General features: G+C 52.2%; 1 protein-coding gene across 1 annotated transcript; it reads right to left on the bottom strand.

Moving 5' to 3' along the window:
• Positions 1-5,785: 5,785 nt before the first annotated feature.
• BHLHA9 (basic helix-loop-helix family member a9) lies at positions 5,786-8,028 on the bottom strand. Its single transcript, XM_064582487.1, has one exon. It carries the CDS (start codon positions 7,340-7,342, stop codon positions 6,533-6,535), a length of 810 nt encoding a protein of 269 aa, XP_064438557.1. The 5' UTR covers positions 7,343-8,028; the 3' UTR covers positions 5,786-6,532.
• Positions 8,029-16,168: the final 8,140 nt, after the last annotated feature.

Genomic DNA, 16,168 nt, shown 5'->3' with positions numbered 1-16,168 from the left:
ACTCCATCCAGGGACTCCAGGATCATGACCTGAGCGGAAGGCAGTCGCTTAACCAACTGAGCCACCCAGGCGCCCCTCCCAGGGGTGCTTTTAAAGAGCAGCAAAGACACTTCTGTTCAGGAGCTCCCTGGGGGCAGACGCCAGCCAGCTCCGAGGGACCTCAGTCCTGGTCACCTGTCCTCTCTGATTCTTGCTGTCTCTCTTCACTCCCTCTCCTGTCTTCTCCCTGTTTCAGCCTCCTCCTCTATGCTCCATGTCTCCTCTGTGTCCTTGATCTCTCTCCTTACAGTGTTTCGGAAGCGTGCCCTGGAACCACTGGGTGTGTGCATGTGTGTGTCTGGGGGTGGGGGGCGGCGGTGGAAGAGGGTAGAGGAAGGAATCTAAACCCCTAGGGTAATGCAGGATGGGGGGGAGGCAGAGGTGGGATGGGGCCTCAGAGGTTGTGAGGTTCAGATCCTCTGATATTCCAGATGGGAAAACTGAGGCCGGAAATGGAGGAACACTCCTCTCAACCAGACGTCAGTCCCTTGTCCAGGTCCCGGGGCCGGTTTGGAGCCCGATGAGCCATTGCAGTGGAAAGAAAGAGCTTTGGTTGGTGTGTCACCCTGGCTTCAGGCTTCAGAAGCGCTGCTTCCACCAAGGGCTGTGACCAGGCGGCTGCGAGAGGGGAGAACAGACCACAGAGGGAGGGAAGAGCCACCTGCTAGGGGTTCAGGGGGAGTCTGGGGAGCTGAAGAGGCACCTGGAGGCTAATAAGTTTCGACAATAGTGTATGGCTTCAGCACAAATTGTCAAGTTTGGTAAATTTGACTATATTAAATTAAGAATTTTCGCTCCAGGGGCGCCTGGGTGGTTCAGCCGTTAAGCGTCTGCCTTTGGCTCAGGTCATGATCCCAGGGGCCTGGGATCGAGCCCCGCGTCAGGCTCCCTGCTCCGCGGGAAGCCTGCCTCTCCCTCTCCCACTCCCCCTGCTTGTGTTCCCTCTCTCGCTGTGTCTCCGTCAAATAAATAAATAAAATCTTAAATAAATAAAAGAATTTTCGCTCCATAAAGGAAACCCATTGTTGTTTGCAAAATGCAGGCCTCCAGGGTAGGCAGTGAGAGAGAGAGAGAAAAAGAGAGAAAGTAGGGACTCATCTCGGTTCTGAAGGGAGGCTCTTCCTCGCCCAGGCCAGAGGTGGAGCAGGAGAGTGAGCTGGGCTTCCCTGCCAGGGAACTTCCAAAATTTGCTAATGTCTTTTTAAACAGGAGACCTCCTGCTGAGGGTGGGAAGTTCGGGGCCTCCAGAGGGCCTACAGCTGCCCAGGCCAAAGATTCCATAGCCTCTGGCCAAAGGAGCCCCTGAAATATAGCTGGTTTAAATTGAAATGGGCTGTAAGTATAAAACACACTAGATTTCGAATACTTAGTACAAAAAGGAATGTAAAATGTCTCATGAATACCGTGTACATTGATTACATACTCAAGTGATAGTATTGTTGATACACTGAGCTGAATAAAACATTATTAAAATTCATGTCACCTCTGTCTCTTCACTTTTTAAAAATATGCCTAGAAAATTAAAAATTAAAAACAGGCAGGCGCCTGGGTGGCTCAGTTGGTTAAGCGACTGCCTTCGGCTCAGGTCATGATCCTGGAGTCCCTGGATCAAGTCCCGCATCGGGCTCCCTGCTCGGCGGGGGTCTGCTTCTCCCTCTGCCCTCTTCCCTCTCGTTCTCTCTGTCTCTCATTCTCTCTCTCTCAAATAAATAATAAATAAAATCTTAAAAAAAAAATTTAAAACAGGGGTTGTATTACGCTTCTATTGGGCAGTGCTGGCCTAGAACAGAATGAACCCGACATAAAGGGGTCTTTTTGACATAATAAAAACCCTAAGAGAAAAAGAAAAAGCCAAGAAGTCCCCGGGGTGGCTGGTGACTGTGAGGTGGTAGGGTGGGCTGGCTTTCCGGGTCCAGGGTGGGGGCAGGCTTCTCTGGCCAATATGCACGGCTGGGCTCACGGTGCCACCTAGTGGCCTGGTAATGAGGAGGGGAATGACCAGAGGTGGGGTTGGGGGTCTGGGAAGGGGAGAGGCGGGGAGGAGCCTTAGGTTTGGGCTCAGGGCTGGTAAGCCCAGCCCAGCCAGTTGCCCTGGCTTCAGCCTGCGGTTGCTGCCTCCCCACGCCCCCCACTCCCAACTGGAGTCTTCAACGGAGGCCCATAGGCCATACTCATCATGCAAAATGGGTTTGGTCTGCACAGTGTTAATTCAATATGTGCTTTAAAAAAATCCATTTCACATAGACGTGGAGCTTCAGACTTTTCACATGAAGATCTGGGAACTCTGGGCCCATTTTCTGCAGAACAGCGAGCTGCTGGGCCAGCTGCAGCCTTCAGAAGGGGGCATGGAGCTCCTCCACCTTCACGAGGCCTGCCTGCCTTGGGGGGGGGGGGGGGGCGTTGAGCTGTGAGCCCCTGTGGCTAGACAGATGGATTAGCCTTTCTGTTCCAATGCTGTCCGGCCTGGCTGCTGACGAAAGTCACTTCCTTCTCTTCCTCACCTCCTGGCTTGGCTGTGAGGTCCTGGATGGGGCCGCTGGGCCCCCGGCTCCCTTGCCCAGGGTCTGGCCCAGTTACGGCTGGCTGGCTGAACCAGAGGAAGATGAAGACACCAACCAAGTGCCCAGAGTGTGTCCACATAGACACTAATTCCTACCTCTGCCTGCCCTGGGCTAGGCTCACCCCGCACCAGGGGCAGATGCCTCCTTCTGGAATCTGTGCACACACATGCGCACACACACACAGTACGAAAAACTTGATGTAATCCTGCTCCTATCAGCAAGCACCCGGGTTTCACATCCGGTGAGGTGGCGTCCCTCCTAAGGAATCCCCTCGGGATATTTTGTCCTTGCTGTCCTTGCTCAAAACATTTCCCTACACCTCTTTGGAAGGCGCTCTGAGGAGACAAATCTTTCACCTTTAGAAAGCAATTATGAAGAACCTAAAAGATACTAACTCTGTTTGCATCCCTCCAAATTCTCTTAGGGTATGTTCATGTACCTACATGTCTGTCTCCAGTTATAATCAGTGGGCACAGACCATTTTGTGATCTGCTCTGCTAACTCACGATGTTCACTCTGTTAGAACTCCAGAGTCAGCTTTGCCACGCCTCTATGGTTGGGCATTCGTATTATTGCAAATCCTTCCCTGTGCCGTGCCTCTGGGACTGCCTTTTTGCAAATCTGCTTTTCTTTTTTGGATTACTCCCTTGGAGTCTTTTTAATGTGATTTTGCCAATTTTTTCCTACCAGAAAAGGAACAGAGACACAGGACAACTAGCAAATCTATAAATGTACCCTTTTCTCCACACCCCTGATAACATCAGTCCTATTTTTGCTGGTATGTCTCCTTCATTGCTAGGCAGACAAGGTACTGCTCCCCGGGACGGAGACAACGGGATAAGGGAAGGGGTTAGAAGGCGCAAACTTCCTAAGGGAAGCCAAGAGACCGTGTGTATTGGAGCCCTTCGTGAGCTAAGAAGCTGCTGCGAGCATCTGTCATTCTTCTCTGCCCCCTCTCCTTCGAGGCTATTCCAGTGGACAGTCCCTATCAACCTTAGAGATACAGGATTTCTGTCTTTAGGTACACCAGGCCTACATATCTTTTTTTTTTTAATTTTATTTATTTATTTATTTATTTGAGAGAGAGAGAGAGAGAGAGAGAGAGAGCATGAGCTGGGGGAGGGGCAGAGGGAGAGGGAGGGAGAGAATCTCCGGCAGATTCAAGGTATTCTGGCCCAGGAGACCCTAATGTGTCAGGGAGTACCTGTTAGGTCGATCCATACACATATGCACACACAAATATTCACACATCCACACATCTATATAAGTACTCACATGATGTGTGTATGTCAGAAAACCTTTATGACAAAAAAAAAAAAACCTCTTTGAGGGGCGCCTGGGTGGCTCAGTCTGTTAATCATCTGCCTTTGGCTCAGGTCATGATCCCAGGGTCCTGGGATCGAGCCCCGCATTGAGCTCCTTGCTCAGCGGGGAGTCTATTTCTCCTTCTCCTTTTGCCCCTCCCCCTACTTGTGCGCTCTCTCTCTCTCTCTCTCTCGTTCATTCTCTCAAATAAATAAATAAAGTCTTAAAAAAAAAACCTCTTTGAATACTAGGCAAACACCTAACAGCATGCAAATATACACATGTGTGCACCCAAACACATGGTCCTGATAAGAGAATAACTAGTGTGTTGTGGACTTACGTTTATAAAACACCTTCCCGGGCATTCTCTCTTTATAACAACCTTGTGAATAGAATATGTCTCAATAGCTTCCACTCAGTGAGTGCTCACAGGGCCAGGCACTACACTAAGGGCTTGAAATGCATTCTCTCATTTCTCTGCGCAACAGCCTATGACGTAAGTCCATATTTTAGCTCATTATACAGGGCGGAACACCAAGGCTCAAAGCCCTTAGGTCATTTGCCCAAGGTCACTCAGCTGGAAAGTGAAGAGACTAGGTACTTTCACATCCATCCCTCCGACCTCACACATCTCCTGCACACTCGAGCTTCCACCTGCAGGGGGCGCCCTCACCATGCCTGAGCGGCGCGGGCCACCGAGCCAGATCGCTCACCTTTTTCTATCCTGGAACTTAACAAGCAGGACTTGCTGGTCAATTTTATTATGTTTCCAGGGCATAAAAACCTGGAGCTGAAGCGAGGCAGAAGCTCTGTCCAAACTGGTCATGAGATTTTAATAATACACAAACAGTAACAATTGAAGGAACACCTTCTCATTGCCACAAACAGTATCTTATGAATGAATGTTAACCCTCCCAGCCACCTTGAGATGGAATCATCTGGGTCAGCGGTGAGGAGCTAGAGGTTTAGAGAGGCTAAGATAGGCCATGGGTCACGCAGGGAGTGAGTGGCTGAGCAGAGGTTGGACCCAGGCCAGTCTGGCTCTTTCCTTTCCATCATCAAAGAGCGGCCACGCCTCTCCACAGACGGAAGGCTCAGTGGGCAGGCCTGGGGCCAGATTCCCACATTTTGTTCCTGCCTGGACCCTGTGACTCCTCTGCCCAGAGTCAAAGCTTTCCTGGGATCTGTGCTGCAGACCCTTGCCCTGTGAAATAGGAACCCTAACACCTGTGGGCTAGGGACAGGATGCCAAGCGTGCCAGCCAGTGTCTTGCTTGCAGAAAGCAGAGATATCTTTAATTATGGCATTGAGCCTCACCTTGACTGTTTGGGGGACCCCTCACTCATCTCTGGGTCTACAGGCATCGCTCCAGCTTCCGTGATGTCCCCCATTCTGAGCTGGGTAACTTTTCTTCCCCTGGCTGGCAAGTGTCCAGCTCTCCAAGGAGACCAGAGAGCCCTCAGCCCTCCCCTGGCACATCTGGGTTCTCAGCCCAGCCAGCAGCAGCTGCAGCATCAGCCCGTCAGCAAGAGTGGGGCCAGAGATTAGCTCGGGAGTGCTCAGCTTAGATGTAAAAGCTCTCCAGACCTCTCTGAGAAGGCTGGTCGTGCCTCCCACTCTCTTGGCAGACTTGGCCTGAGGCCCTCATTCCCTTAACCTCTTCCCCATAATCTTTCCTGATTCCTTGTCTGCCCCTCATCATAGAGGCCCTGGCTGCACTGGACCCCTTTTCCCTGGGAGCTCCATGCACCCACGCTCAGGGTCCAGGCGGGACTTACTGGCCTCCAGGCCCTGGTCTGCCCGAGCCTTCCTTTCCTGAGACTGGCCCAGACTCTGCCTCCGTTGCAGCCTCAGAGTGGCTCACTGCAGGGTGTCCCGTCCAGAGATGAGATGGGCTGCATCCTGAGTCTCTTGGTGCCGCTCCCCCTCTTCAAATAATATCCTCTCCCACAGTGCTCCTCACAATGCTCAACCACACCTGGGGGCTTGCCATGAATCAGTGCCCCAGGCCCTTGGCCTGACATTCCACGGTGAGCTCCCAGACCTCAGGCCTTCCTGCCACCCTGACCCACTGGGCCCAGTGGACACCTGATAGCAGGCAGAGATGATAGCTTTTCTGTTTTTATTTAGCTCCTTCTGTTCCCTCTCTCAGATCACAGACTTGGGGTATGGGCACAGGCAGGGGATATGGATGCCACACTATCATGAGACCAAACCGGGCGTCACCCACACTCCCACGTACAAGTCCCCCTGTCCAAAAGCCCCCTTTCTCCTAAAAAACATCAAGAGAACATAGGGCTCAAAGCCACAGAAATGCGAAGTTTACTTTCCAAGAAGAGTCCATCAAGTCCAAATGGAAGAGCCCCAGCACGATCCTTGTTCCTTGCCCAGAGCCACCACCCCTGGTTGGGATCGGGGCGGCGGAGAGGGGTGCTGGGGAGTGCAGCCCTGGGCTCGAGTTCCTTCCCAACTGCCAAGGCTGCCTCCTCTCTCTATCGGGCCTCCTCGGCCATTCAGATTTTCTCGGTCCAGGACATGTTTTAGTAGTCTTCCCTTTTGTAGCCCTCCTGCCATTGGTTGCTCCCCGCCGGCCTCCCTCCAGGCGCACCGGGTCGCTCCGGGGCCAGTCAGCAGTGCTGGAAGCCCAGCCCGGGGCCCGCACGCAGGTGCCCCCGCGGCCAGGCGAAGGGAGCCCCGGGACCTCGGCGCCAGCTTCCCGTGGACGCCTGGGCCGCGCCCGGAGCCTCGGCCACCGCCCGGGGCCGTCCCGGGGGCGTGTGCGGGGAGCACGAGGCGCAGCGCGGCGCGAAGGGGCCGGCGGGCGGCGGGGCGGGCGGCGGCGGGCTGGGGGCCGCATCCCCGCTGCCCCCCGCGCGCGCGGCCTGGCCGTGGCACTCCAGGTGCCCGCAGGGCCAGCGGGGCGCGGGGCTGGCGCGCAGGACCAGGGAGAGCGCCGCGATGCGGTGGATGGCCCTGCGCAGCGTGGCGATCTTGGAGAGCCTCTTGCCGCCCAGGTCGTGCCGCAGCGCCCGGCGGAGCGCGTTGAAGGCCTCGTTGTAGTCCAGGATGCGCTTGCGCTCCCGCACGTTGGCCGCCATGCGCCGCGCCTTGGAGCGCACGGGCCGGGCGCGCTTCCTGCCGCCCGCCGCCTCCTCGGCCTCGCCGTTCTCCCTCAGCACCCCAAAGCTCCTCCCGGCCTCCAGGCAAGAGCCCCCCAAGTCCTCGGAGGAGCCCTCGGCCCCCTTGAGGCCTCTGAGGCCCCCTGGCGCGCCTCGGTGCATGGCCTTCCCCGGGCCTTGCTGCCCCGGCTCTGGCTCACGGGGCTGACAGTCCACGTTCTGAGCGTTGACTCCCGCAGGCCGGACACTCCCCGGACGGGCCCTCTCTGGCTGGGCTTTATGGCACCACGTGGCTCTCCACCCTTCCCATCCATCCATCTCCCTCCTCCTGCTTTATTACCTGCCTCCAGGTAAGCTGGCGAGGGAGGAACCGAGAGGAAGGAAACAACGAAGGGAGGAAGCATGCAGATTCTTGTACAAGGGGACCAGACGGGCAGCCCGGCCACGCCCGGGGCAGTGCTCCAGCCACCAGGGAGAACTGGCTCTGCCTCACTCCAGGGCCCCTCTCTGGCGACCAGATTGAACATTCTACCTGCAGACCCCAAATACAGTGCCAAATGTGGCCCCCGGGCAGGAGTGCTGATGGGGTACCGAAGGGTCACAGGGCTAGTTGAGTGTGTGTCACAAACCTTGAAAGTTCTTGTCAAGGCCTGTGAACAACACAGAGCTGTCCTTGAGGAAAGCGTGACTGTCCCAGTGGGGCCCACAAGAGAGGGACTTACCTGATACAGCAGGGCCCTGCAGATAACAGGGACCTAGAGCTTCTTGCTTTTTCAGCTATGCGAGTGAGGCTGACTGGGATTCTGGGTTTGGGTTTTGATCGGGCCTTACTCTACCTCTACCTCTCTTTGGCCCCCACTTCTGAAGGCAGAGCTGGACTGAGTCAGCAGCAGAGGGTGATGGAGATGGTCCTGTGGCCCTCTGGGTCCCTTTGTGGTACCCATCAGGGGCATCTCTTGGTATTCAGGGCCCTTGGGCTGCTCTGTCTCATGACACAGCACTGCCAAGTTATGAACTCAGTGAACCCACCGATTCCTGGGGACTTGAAGTTTATTTATTTTTTAAAAGATTTATTTATTTATTTGTTTGTTTGTTTGTTTATTAGAGAGAGAGAGAGAGTGAGAGCAGGAACACAAGCAGGGGGAGTGGGAGAGGGAGAAGCAGGCTCCCCACAGAGCAGGGAGCCCGACACGGGGCTCGCTCCCAGGACCCTGGGATCATGACCTGAGTCATTTAGCAGATGCTAAATGACTGAGCCACCCAGACATCCCGGATTTGAATTTTAAATAGAGTCTCTGGAAAAAGAATAATACTTAATCCTAGAGAAAGACCCTCAGTGGAAGTTCAGGCATCCACAAGTGAGTTAGTTGGAGCACCAAGCTCAATCTCATTCCCAGCCACAATCCAGAATGCCTCCAAAATGCAAAGGCTTGCTGTGGCATCAGCTGGGATGGGTATAGGGTTCACATCTATCTCACCAGAGAGCATGCCAACCACCCCATTATTTCAGACTATTCATTACTCCACGGAGGAAGAGAACAGGGCACTAGGAAACAAATTATGCATGTATCTGTGTGATTATTTGTTTTATTGTCAGTCTTGCTCACTAGACTGTAAGCATCCTAAGGACATTTGTATTTCTGGGGCTCTATTCTCCAAATCTGCAATATCTGTGAAAGTCAAAAGTAAATGAAGGCAGAGAGAAGTGGATGTTTTCTCCTCTCTACTCAACCCATCGCCCCACAACACACACACATGCACACACAATCACACAGAAATGCATGCCTCCAGCAGAATTCTAGACAAAGCAGAGGCCACAGATGGCTGAGCACCCATGTCTACCCATCCAGCTCATAACAGGATGTCAGTCTCACTGGGTCTCAGAGCAAGAGGTCAAAACCCAGAGAATCCGGTTTCTGAGTGTTACATTCTATGACCACCTCTGCTCCCATCCCTATCCATGTCCCTTAGCCCCTCCATGCCACTTGAGAGAGAGAATTGAGTCACTGCCCTGCTCATGGATTTGCCCAGCCCTTCAGAAAAGCCTGGCCCCAAGGGCCAAGGGTGGGCAGGTCAGGAGGTAGCAGGTGAGCATTTCAGTCCCAGAAGGGCCAGGTGGGAGAAGTGATTTGGTGAATGGAAGCCCTCTCCTGCCCTACCCCCCAGCCAGTGTCCCCTTCTGAAACTTCCCTTAGCCAGTGTCCCTCTCTGAAATTTCCCCCACCCAGGGCACAGTTGGGCATCTGAGTACTTCCAGAGAATTCCACTGGACAGGGAGTCAGGAGACCTGGTTCTAGTTCTGCTACCAACTTGCTACATGACTTAGTACCAGTCATATCTTCTTCTCTGTACCTCAGTTCCCTTTTCTTTGCAAAGAAGACATCCTCTCTACAAAAGAAGGTAGGCAGGACCAGTTACATAATTTGCAGGGCCTGGTGCAAAAGGAAAACGTGGGGTTGCTTGTTCAAAATTATCGAGAATTTGAAGATGGTGACAGCAGAGCATTAAACTGAGCTTGGGGCCCTTCTAAGGGGGGGTGCACAGGTCCCATGCCCATGAAGCTGGTCTTGAGAGCAGGACACAGTAGTGTAGTTGTAATGAGCACAAACTCATCTGATATTTGCTTCTTTCATAAAGACCTAGGGAAAGGCTCTGAACCTCAGTCCTCAGACCTCTAGGATACCAGCCTCAGAGGTCTCAGTGAAATGGGCCCCAGTAAAGAGTCGTCCTTAAGAAATGCTGCACCTGGTTATCTTGAGGGTAACCCCAGTCTGAGTGTGATCATTAACAGGTTTCCCCTCCCCCATGGTGTCTCCAGGGAGCCCATAGCCCTCCCCCCATCAGGAGGAAATAGATGGGCAAGCCCAGAGCCCCCACCATCTTCATAGAAGGATAGACATGACCTACCCAAGGAATCCTTCCCTTCCCACCGAGCCCCAGGGTAGCCCCACAACAATCCTATATGGAAGGCCTTGTTATTATAATACCCATTTTACAGACTGCGACCCAGAGAGAATTAAGTAACTTGCACCAAGTCAGAGGGCTGAGCTGTGGCAGAGCCAGGATTTCAAATAAGGCAGTGTGGCTCCTACTCAAAGATCAAGCTCTTAACCCCTCTGGGCTGGACCTGCCTTCTCAACTCAGGGAGTCCCCCCACCCCCACCAACCACCTGCCAGTATTAGAGGCTTGGCACCTGCCCTTTGAAACAAAAGCCATTAAGATATTCAAATAGTTTCAACCAAGTGTAAAAAATCAAAAGAGCTTGGCTGAAATATAGAGAAGGGTTGGGGTAGGGAGGGAGGGCCCCCCCCCCCCCCCCCAGTGAAGAAAGACAAGTAGGAAAGAATAGAGAATATAGGCTGGAAGCCAGGAAAAGTCCAGAGGAGCCCAACTGCCTGCCTCCTGGGCTGAGATTTGTTGCCTGGGGTTCCCTTGGCTAATCCTATTTCCAACACCAGCTGATCTGATGACTGCCGGGACCCCAGGAAGAGCACAAGAGAGGAGGAGTGACAAACCCGTGCCCCCCTGCTTACCTTACTGCAGGTGAGCAAGGGCCCAGTAAGCCAGGAGTAGCCCCAGGAGAGTCAAGATCAGCCTGGAGCTCTCTACGCACACAGGGTGGGAAGGCCAGAGTTCTGGATGGAGTTCTGGTTGGAGGTCAGTGGACTGCAAGGGGTCACTAGCCTCTGCAGCCACTTCTAACCCTTTCTCCTCTGTGAAGCCAGCCCCGAGCCCTTCCCCACAGGGCTCCCTTCTTTATTTTTATTTATTTTTTTAAATAAGATTTTATTTATTTATTTATTTGAAAGAGAGAGAGAGCAAGAGTGGGGGGGGGTGGAGCAGAGGGAGAAACAGACTCCTGCTGAGCAGGGAGCCTGATGTAGGGTTCGATCCCCAGACCCCGGGATCATGACCTGAGCCGAAGGCAGATGCCTAACCGACTGAGCCAACCAGGCATCCCTGTATTTTTATTTTGTTTAAAAATCAATTAACATACAGTATATTATTAGTTTCAGAGGTAGAGTTTAGTGATTCATCAGTTGCATATAACACTCAGTGCAGTGCCCTCCTTAAGGTCTATCACCCAGTTACCCCATCCCCCCACCCACCTCCCTTCCAGCAACCCTCAGTTTGTTTCCTAGAGTTAAGAGTATTTTATGGTTTGTCTCCCCCCACCGATTTCGTCTTATTCTCTTTTTCCCTCCCTTCCCCTATGTTCATGTTTTGTTTCTTAAATTCCACATATGAGTGAAACCATATGATATTTGTCTTTCTCTGACTGACTAATTTCGTTTAGCATAATACCCTCATAGTGATTCGAAGGGGCATCTGCACCCCAGTATTTATAGCAGCAATGTCCACAACAGTCAAACTATGGAAGGAGCCCAGATGTCCATCGACAGATGAATGGATAAAAAAGATGTGGTGTGTATATATATACAATGGAATATTACTCAGCCATTAAAAAGAAATCTTATCATTTGCAACGATGTGGATGGAACTAGAGGGCTCCCCTTCTTAACTCCATCTCAGAATTTAGCAGGTCATATTGTACTTTTATGTTTATGCTGGGTCCACATCTAGGTCCTCTCTGTATTCCCAGTCCTAGCACAGTGCCTGGTACATAGCAGGTGCAAGGAAACAGTTTCTGAATATTGAATAAATGGTGCAATCCCTGATATTAAGAAATTTATGAAACTATGGAAACTCCATACTGGTCTGATTAAACAAGCTCTATATTCAAATCCAGTAAACATTTATTGAACATCGACAAATACCGGGCTCAGTGGTATAGGCTTTCACGTGTGTTGACAACCACAAATGTGTATTACCTTAAGTTTATAGAAACTCAGGATTAAAATAGAAGGAAACAAACTGTGCAGCCACATAGAAATGCTTTGGAATTCCCCACCCACCCCATTCCCTGGGGGGAATTTGACAGTTGTCTAAGCTGTGGTTCTCTGGGTACCTGGCTGGCTCAGTTGGTAGTGCATGTGACTCTTGATTTGGGGGCGGGGGTGTAAGTTCAAGCCCCATGTTAGGTGTAGAGATTACTTAAAAATAAAATGTAAAGGGGTGCCTGAGTGGCTCAGTCGTTGAGCGTCTGACTTTGGCTCAGGTCATGATCCCGGGATCCTGGGATCGAGTCCCACATCGGGCTCCCTGCTCAGCGGGAAGCCTGCTTCTCCCTCTCCCACTCCCCCTGCTTGTGTTCCCTCTCTTGCTGTGTCTCTCTCTGTCAAGAAAATAAATAAATAAATTTTTAAAAAATACAATAAAATCTAAAAAACAAGAAAGAAAGAAAAGGCTGTGGTTCTCATAGTGTGTTGTATAGGCAGCAGCGTCGGAGACCTCATCCCAGATCCATGGAATTCAAAGTTCTGTCTTAACAGCAACGTGGTTGGAATGCTCAGAAGGATACATTCGTTCCTCCAGAGTCCAGCTCTGCGGCTATTACATTTTGGCTTGCGTAAGAATGACTGCTGAGGGTTATTTACATCATGCCTTGCATACCAGAACATTAGGTTTATTCAAGGGTAATTCTGATCACATGCAATTTTCTTCTCACGCATTAACTTTAGAAATCCCTACCCATGTGTTGGATGGAGGGAAAATTTATGACAAGAGACAACTATGGGTCTCAAAAGGAACAAAACAGCCATAGAAAATCAGCAGGGAAAAAAAACAAACAAACGAGATTGAACCACCGACTTCTCTTCTGGTCCCCTAACATGAACCCTCAAATCGACCTTAAACCGAGGTTAGGAAAAGCCAAGAAGGGCGCCTGGGTGGCTCAGTTGGTTAAGCAACTGCCTTCGGCTCAGGTCGTGATCCTGGAGTCCCGGGATCGAGTCCCACATCGGGCTGCCTGCTCGGCAGGGAGTCTGCTTCTCCCTCTGACCCTCCCGACCCTCCCCCCTCTCATGCTCTCTCTCACTCACTCTCTCTCCAATAAATAAATAAAATCTTTTTAAAAAAATTAAAAAAAAAAAAAGGAAAAGCCAAGAAAATGCCCAAGCAGCCCCAGTTCCCAGGCCTGAGAAGGGGCCCGCCCTCCCAATCCCCGTCCCCCGTCCCCCCTCAACAGTTCTGGCTTATCTTCCCCGCGTTTCACACATTTCCAGGCCAGCTCCCCGCCCCACTCCGCGCCCTCCCCCGCGCAGATCAGGAAATGGCCCTCGGCTCCAAATTCATAATTCTGAGCCACACTCCCCTGACAAATGGCCGGGGCCGCCGGAGAGAAGCGCCTCCGCCCCGCTCCCCCCCCCCCACGCCCCGGCCCGCTGCCACGAATCCCGGGATCCGCGGGGCCTCGCTGGGTCCCCGGGGCGCGCGGCTCCGCGGGGCGCTCCGGCGCGGGGAGCGCGGGCGGTGCGGCCGGACTTCAAAGGCGGGCAGCGGGACACGTCTGTCCGCGGCACCTGCGGCGGCGGCCGCGCCCTCGTGCCGCGCGGCAGGAGCCCGCCCCCGCCCGGGAGCGCCGCTTCCCCGCGCCCCGCCGGGCGGAGGGAGGAGGGGCCGCGGCCGTGATTTAGGGCCAGGCGCTTCCGCCCGCGGCCGCGAAGGTGCCTATTACCGCTCGGCTGGGCCTGGAGTTCAGGAATTCCCGCTCTTCCTCTGGAAGTTCCGGCGCCGCTCGCCCGAGGGAGGGCAGAAGTCCCACCTGCGAGAGGAAGCCCGGGCCGGGGACGGGCTTTCCGGAGAAATGGAGCCCGCGGGGTCCTGAGAACTCGATCACGCCGGGGAGCCGGCCTGGGGGAGGCCTGCGGACTTCCTTCGCCTTCAGGCCGAGATCCTCAACAGTCCAGTTCCGACATAGTGCAGGGGTCGTTTGGAATCTGGCAAATTTGGGCTCAGTTTCAGGCGCTGCCCATTCATTCATTCATTCATTCAACAAAAGGGTATCGACTGCCCACTAGTTACTGGGGTACAGTAATGAATAAAACTAAAACCTGTCCTCGCGGGAGTCACATTCTAGTGCGGAGAGCAAATAATAAGGAAAAGAAGTCATTTATGGAGCAAATCAGTACTATTTTATAAGTACATTAGGAGGTAATAAATACTCCTGGGGAAAAACAAAACAAAAAAACTCCAGAAAAGATAGAAAAGTGGAGAGTGTGTGCAGGTTCCCGGGTTGGGGGAGGTGGGGTGAGGGAAAGCTCACCTGAGAAAGTGACATCTGAGTAAAGACTTGAATGAGACAAGGCATTGTGTCCATTTTGAGGAAGAGCTTCCAGGCAGAGAGAACAGCATGTGCAAAGGTCCTAAGGCAGGAGAGTATCGACAAGTTTCAGGAGCGTATGGACAAGCAAGGTGGCCAGTGAGGCAGGGGCAGAGAGTAAGAAGGGAGCTTGGGTTGGCGACATGATCATGTAGGCTACTGTAATATCTTCCAATTGTACTTGGGCAAGAGATGGGAAGCCATTAAACACTCCCCCCCCCCCCGCCCCACTTCATGGAGCTTTAAAAACAAAACAGGGGTGCCTGGCTAGCTCAGTTGGGGGAGTTTGTGACACCTGATATCAAGGTTGTGAGTTCAAGCCCCATGTTGGGTGTAGAGATTCCTTTTTAAAATCTTTTTTTTTTTTAAGATTTTATTTATTTGACAGAGCGAGAGAGCACAAGCAGGGGGAACAGCAGAGGGAGAGGGAGAAGCAGGCTCCCTGCCAAGCAGGGAGCCCAATGCGGGACTCGATCCTAGGACCCTGGGATCATGATCTGAGCCAAAGGCCGATGCTTAACCATCTGAGCCACCCAGGCGCCCCTAAAAAATCTTTTAAAACATTAAAATTTTTTAAAAATTAAAAATTTTTAAAAATTAAAAAAACCCCAAAACATTAACTTTCTCTTTCTCTGACTGCTGGATGAAGACTCCCTCCACCCTACCTCATCTCTTTGTGTTGGTGTCCTCCCTCCCCTGCCAGTGCTCTGGGGGCATGTCCTCTTCTCTCAGCCTCCACCCCACCTCTTTTGGGGACCTTGGCTCATCAGTTGCTGCTCCCTTGGCTTCATAGCTTTCCCTCTCCACTGGCTCCTTCCTTGGAAATACAAATGTGCTCAGGCTGCTTTCTCTGAGCTAGTCTTTCCCTACATCCTGCAATGACTATCTTCTTGGGGCGCCTGGGTGGCTCAGTTGGTTAAGCGACTGCCTTCAGCTCAGGTCATGATCCCAGGGTCCTGGGATCAAGCCCCACATTGGGCTTTCTGCTCAGCCGGAAGCCTGCTTCTTCCTCTCCCACTCCCCCTGCTTGTGTTCCCTCTCATGCTGTCTCTCTCTCTCTCCCTGTCAATTAAATAAATAAATAAAAATCTTAAAAAAAAAATGACTATCTTCTTCCTTTCTTCTCCTGGCACCAGTTCTCACCCCTCATAAACTGAATCTGGCTCTTGCCACATTCCATCCCCAGTCTCCTGAACCCCTCTTCTTATTCATTCATCTCCCCACCTCCGCCCCAGCCCCTCCATCTCAGCAAGCCTTTCCTAGTCGATTGAGTTACACATTTATTGAGCACCTATTTGCCAGGTCTTGGATTAGGTACTGAAGATACAGTGATGAACAAAATGGATAGGGTTCCTGCCCTCAAAAACAAACTATTTCAATAGCATGAAACAAAAGAAGGTTAGAAGTAATGCAGAGGATGGAGTGTGAGTTTCTTTGAGGGATCAGGAAAGGTTTTACAGGGGACATGATGCCTGAACTGAATTTCAAAGGATGAATAGGAGTTTGCCAAGCAAACAAGGGGTGGAAAGGCATTGAAGACTGAGGGAACAACATGTGGGAGGACCCAGAAGTTTAAGCCATCATAGTATGATGAGGACAATGCAGTAAACTGGCTTTGCCAAACCATGATATGAGAGACCAGGGAGTGGGAGATGAGGTTGGGGCTTACTAGGCATCATGCCAAAAAATTTGGCTTTTGGTCACTGTAGGTCCCTCGGTACAACGAAAGGATATTAAGTTAAGGAGTGACACAGTCGTATATGGATTGTAGCTAGAATTCTTTGGAGCGGTATGGAGAATGGATCTAAGGCAAACTCCAGTTAAGAGGCTACTGCAGGGGTCCAGGTGACAGGGAGGGGCCTGAGCTATGCAGGTTGGTGGGGGAGGGTGCTGGAGTCAACACCTGTTTGGAAAATAGCTT

This window comes from Mirounga angustirostris, unplaced genomic scaffold, assembly GCF_029215605.1.
Source record: "Mirounga angustirostris isolate CCGP_5_RB_7025 unplaced genomic scaffold, mMirAng1.0.hap1 SCAF_17, whole genome shotgun sequence".
Classification (NCBI taxonomy): Eukaryota; Metazoa; Chordata; class Mammalia; order Carnivora; family Phocidae; genus Mirounga; species Mirounga angustirostris.
Note: the sequence above shows the minus strand (reverse complement) of the source record. Positions and strands in the feature narration are given on the sequence as shown.

Bases quoted from the DNA above. Each gene is read 5' to 3' on its own strand.
- BHLHA9 (XM_064582487.1), bottom strand. From the start codon at position 7,342: ATGGATGGATGGGAAGGGTGGAGAGCCACGTGGTGCCATAAAGCCCAG.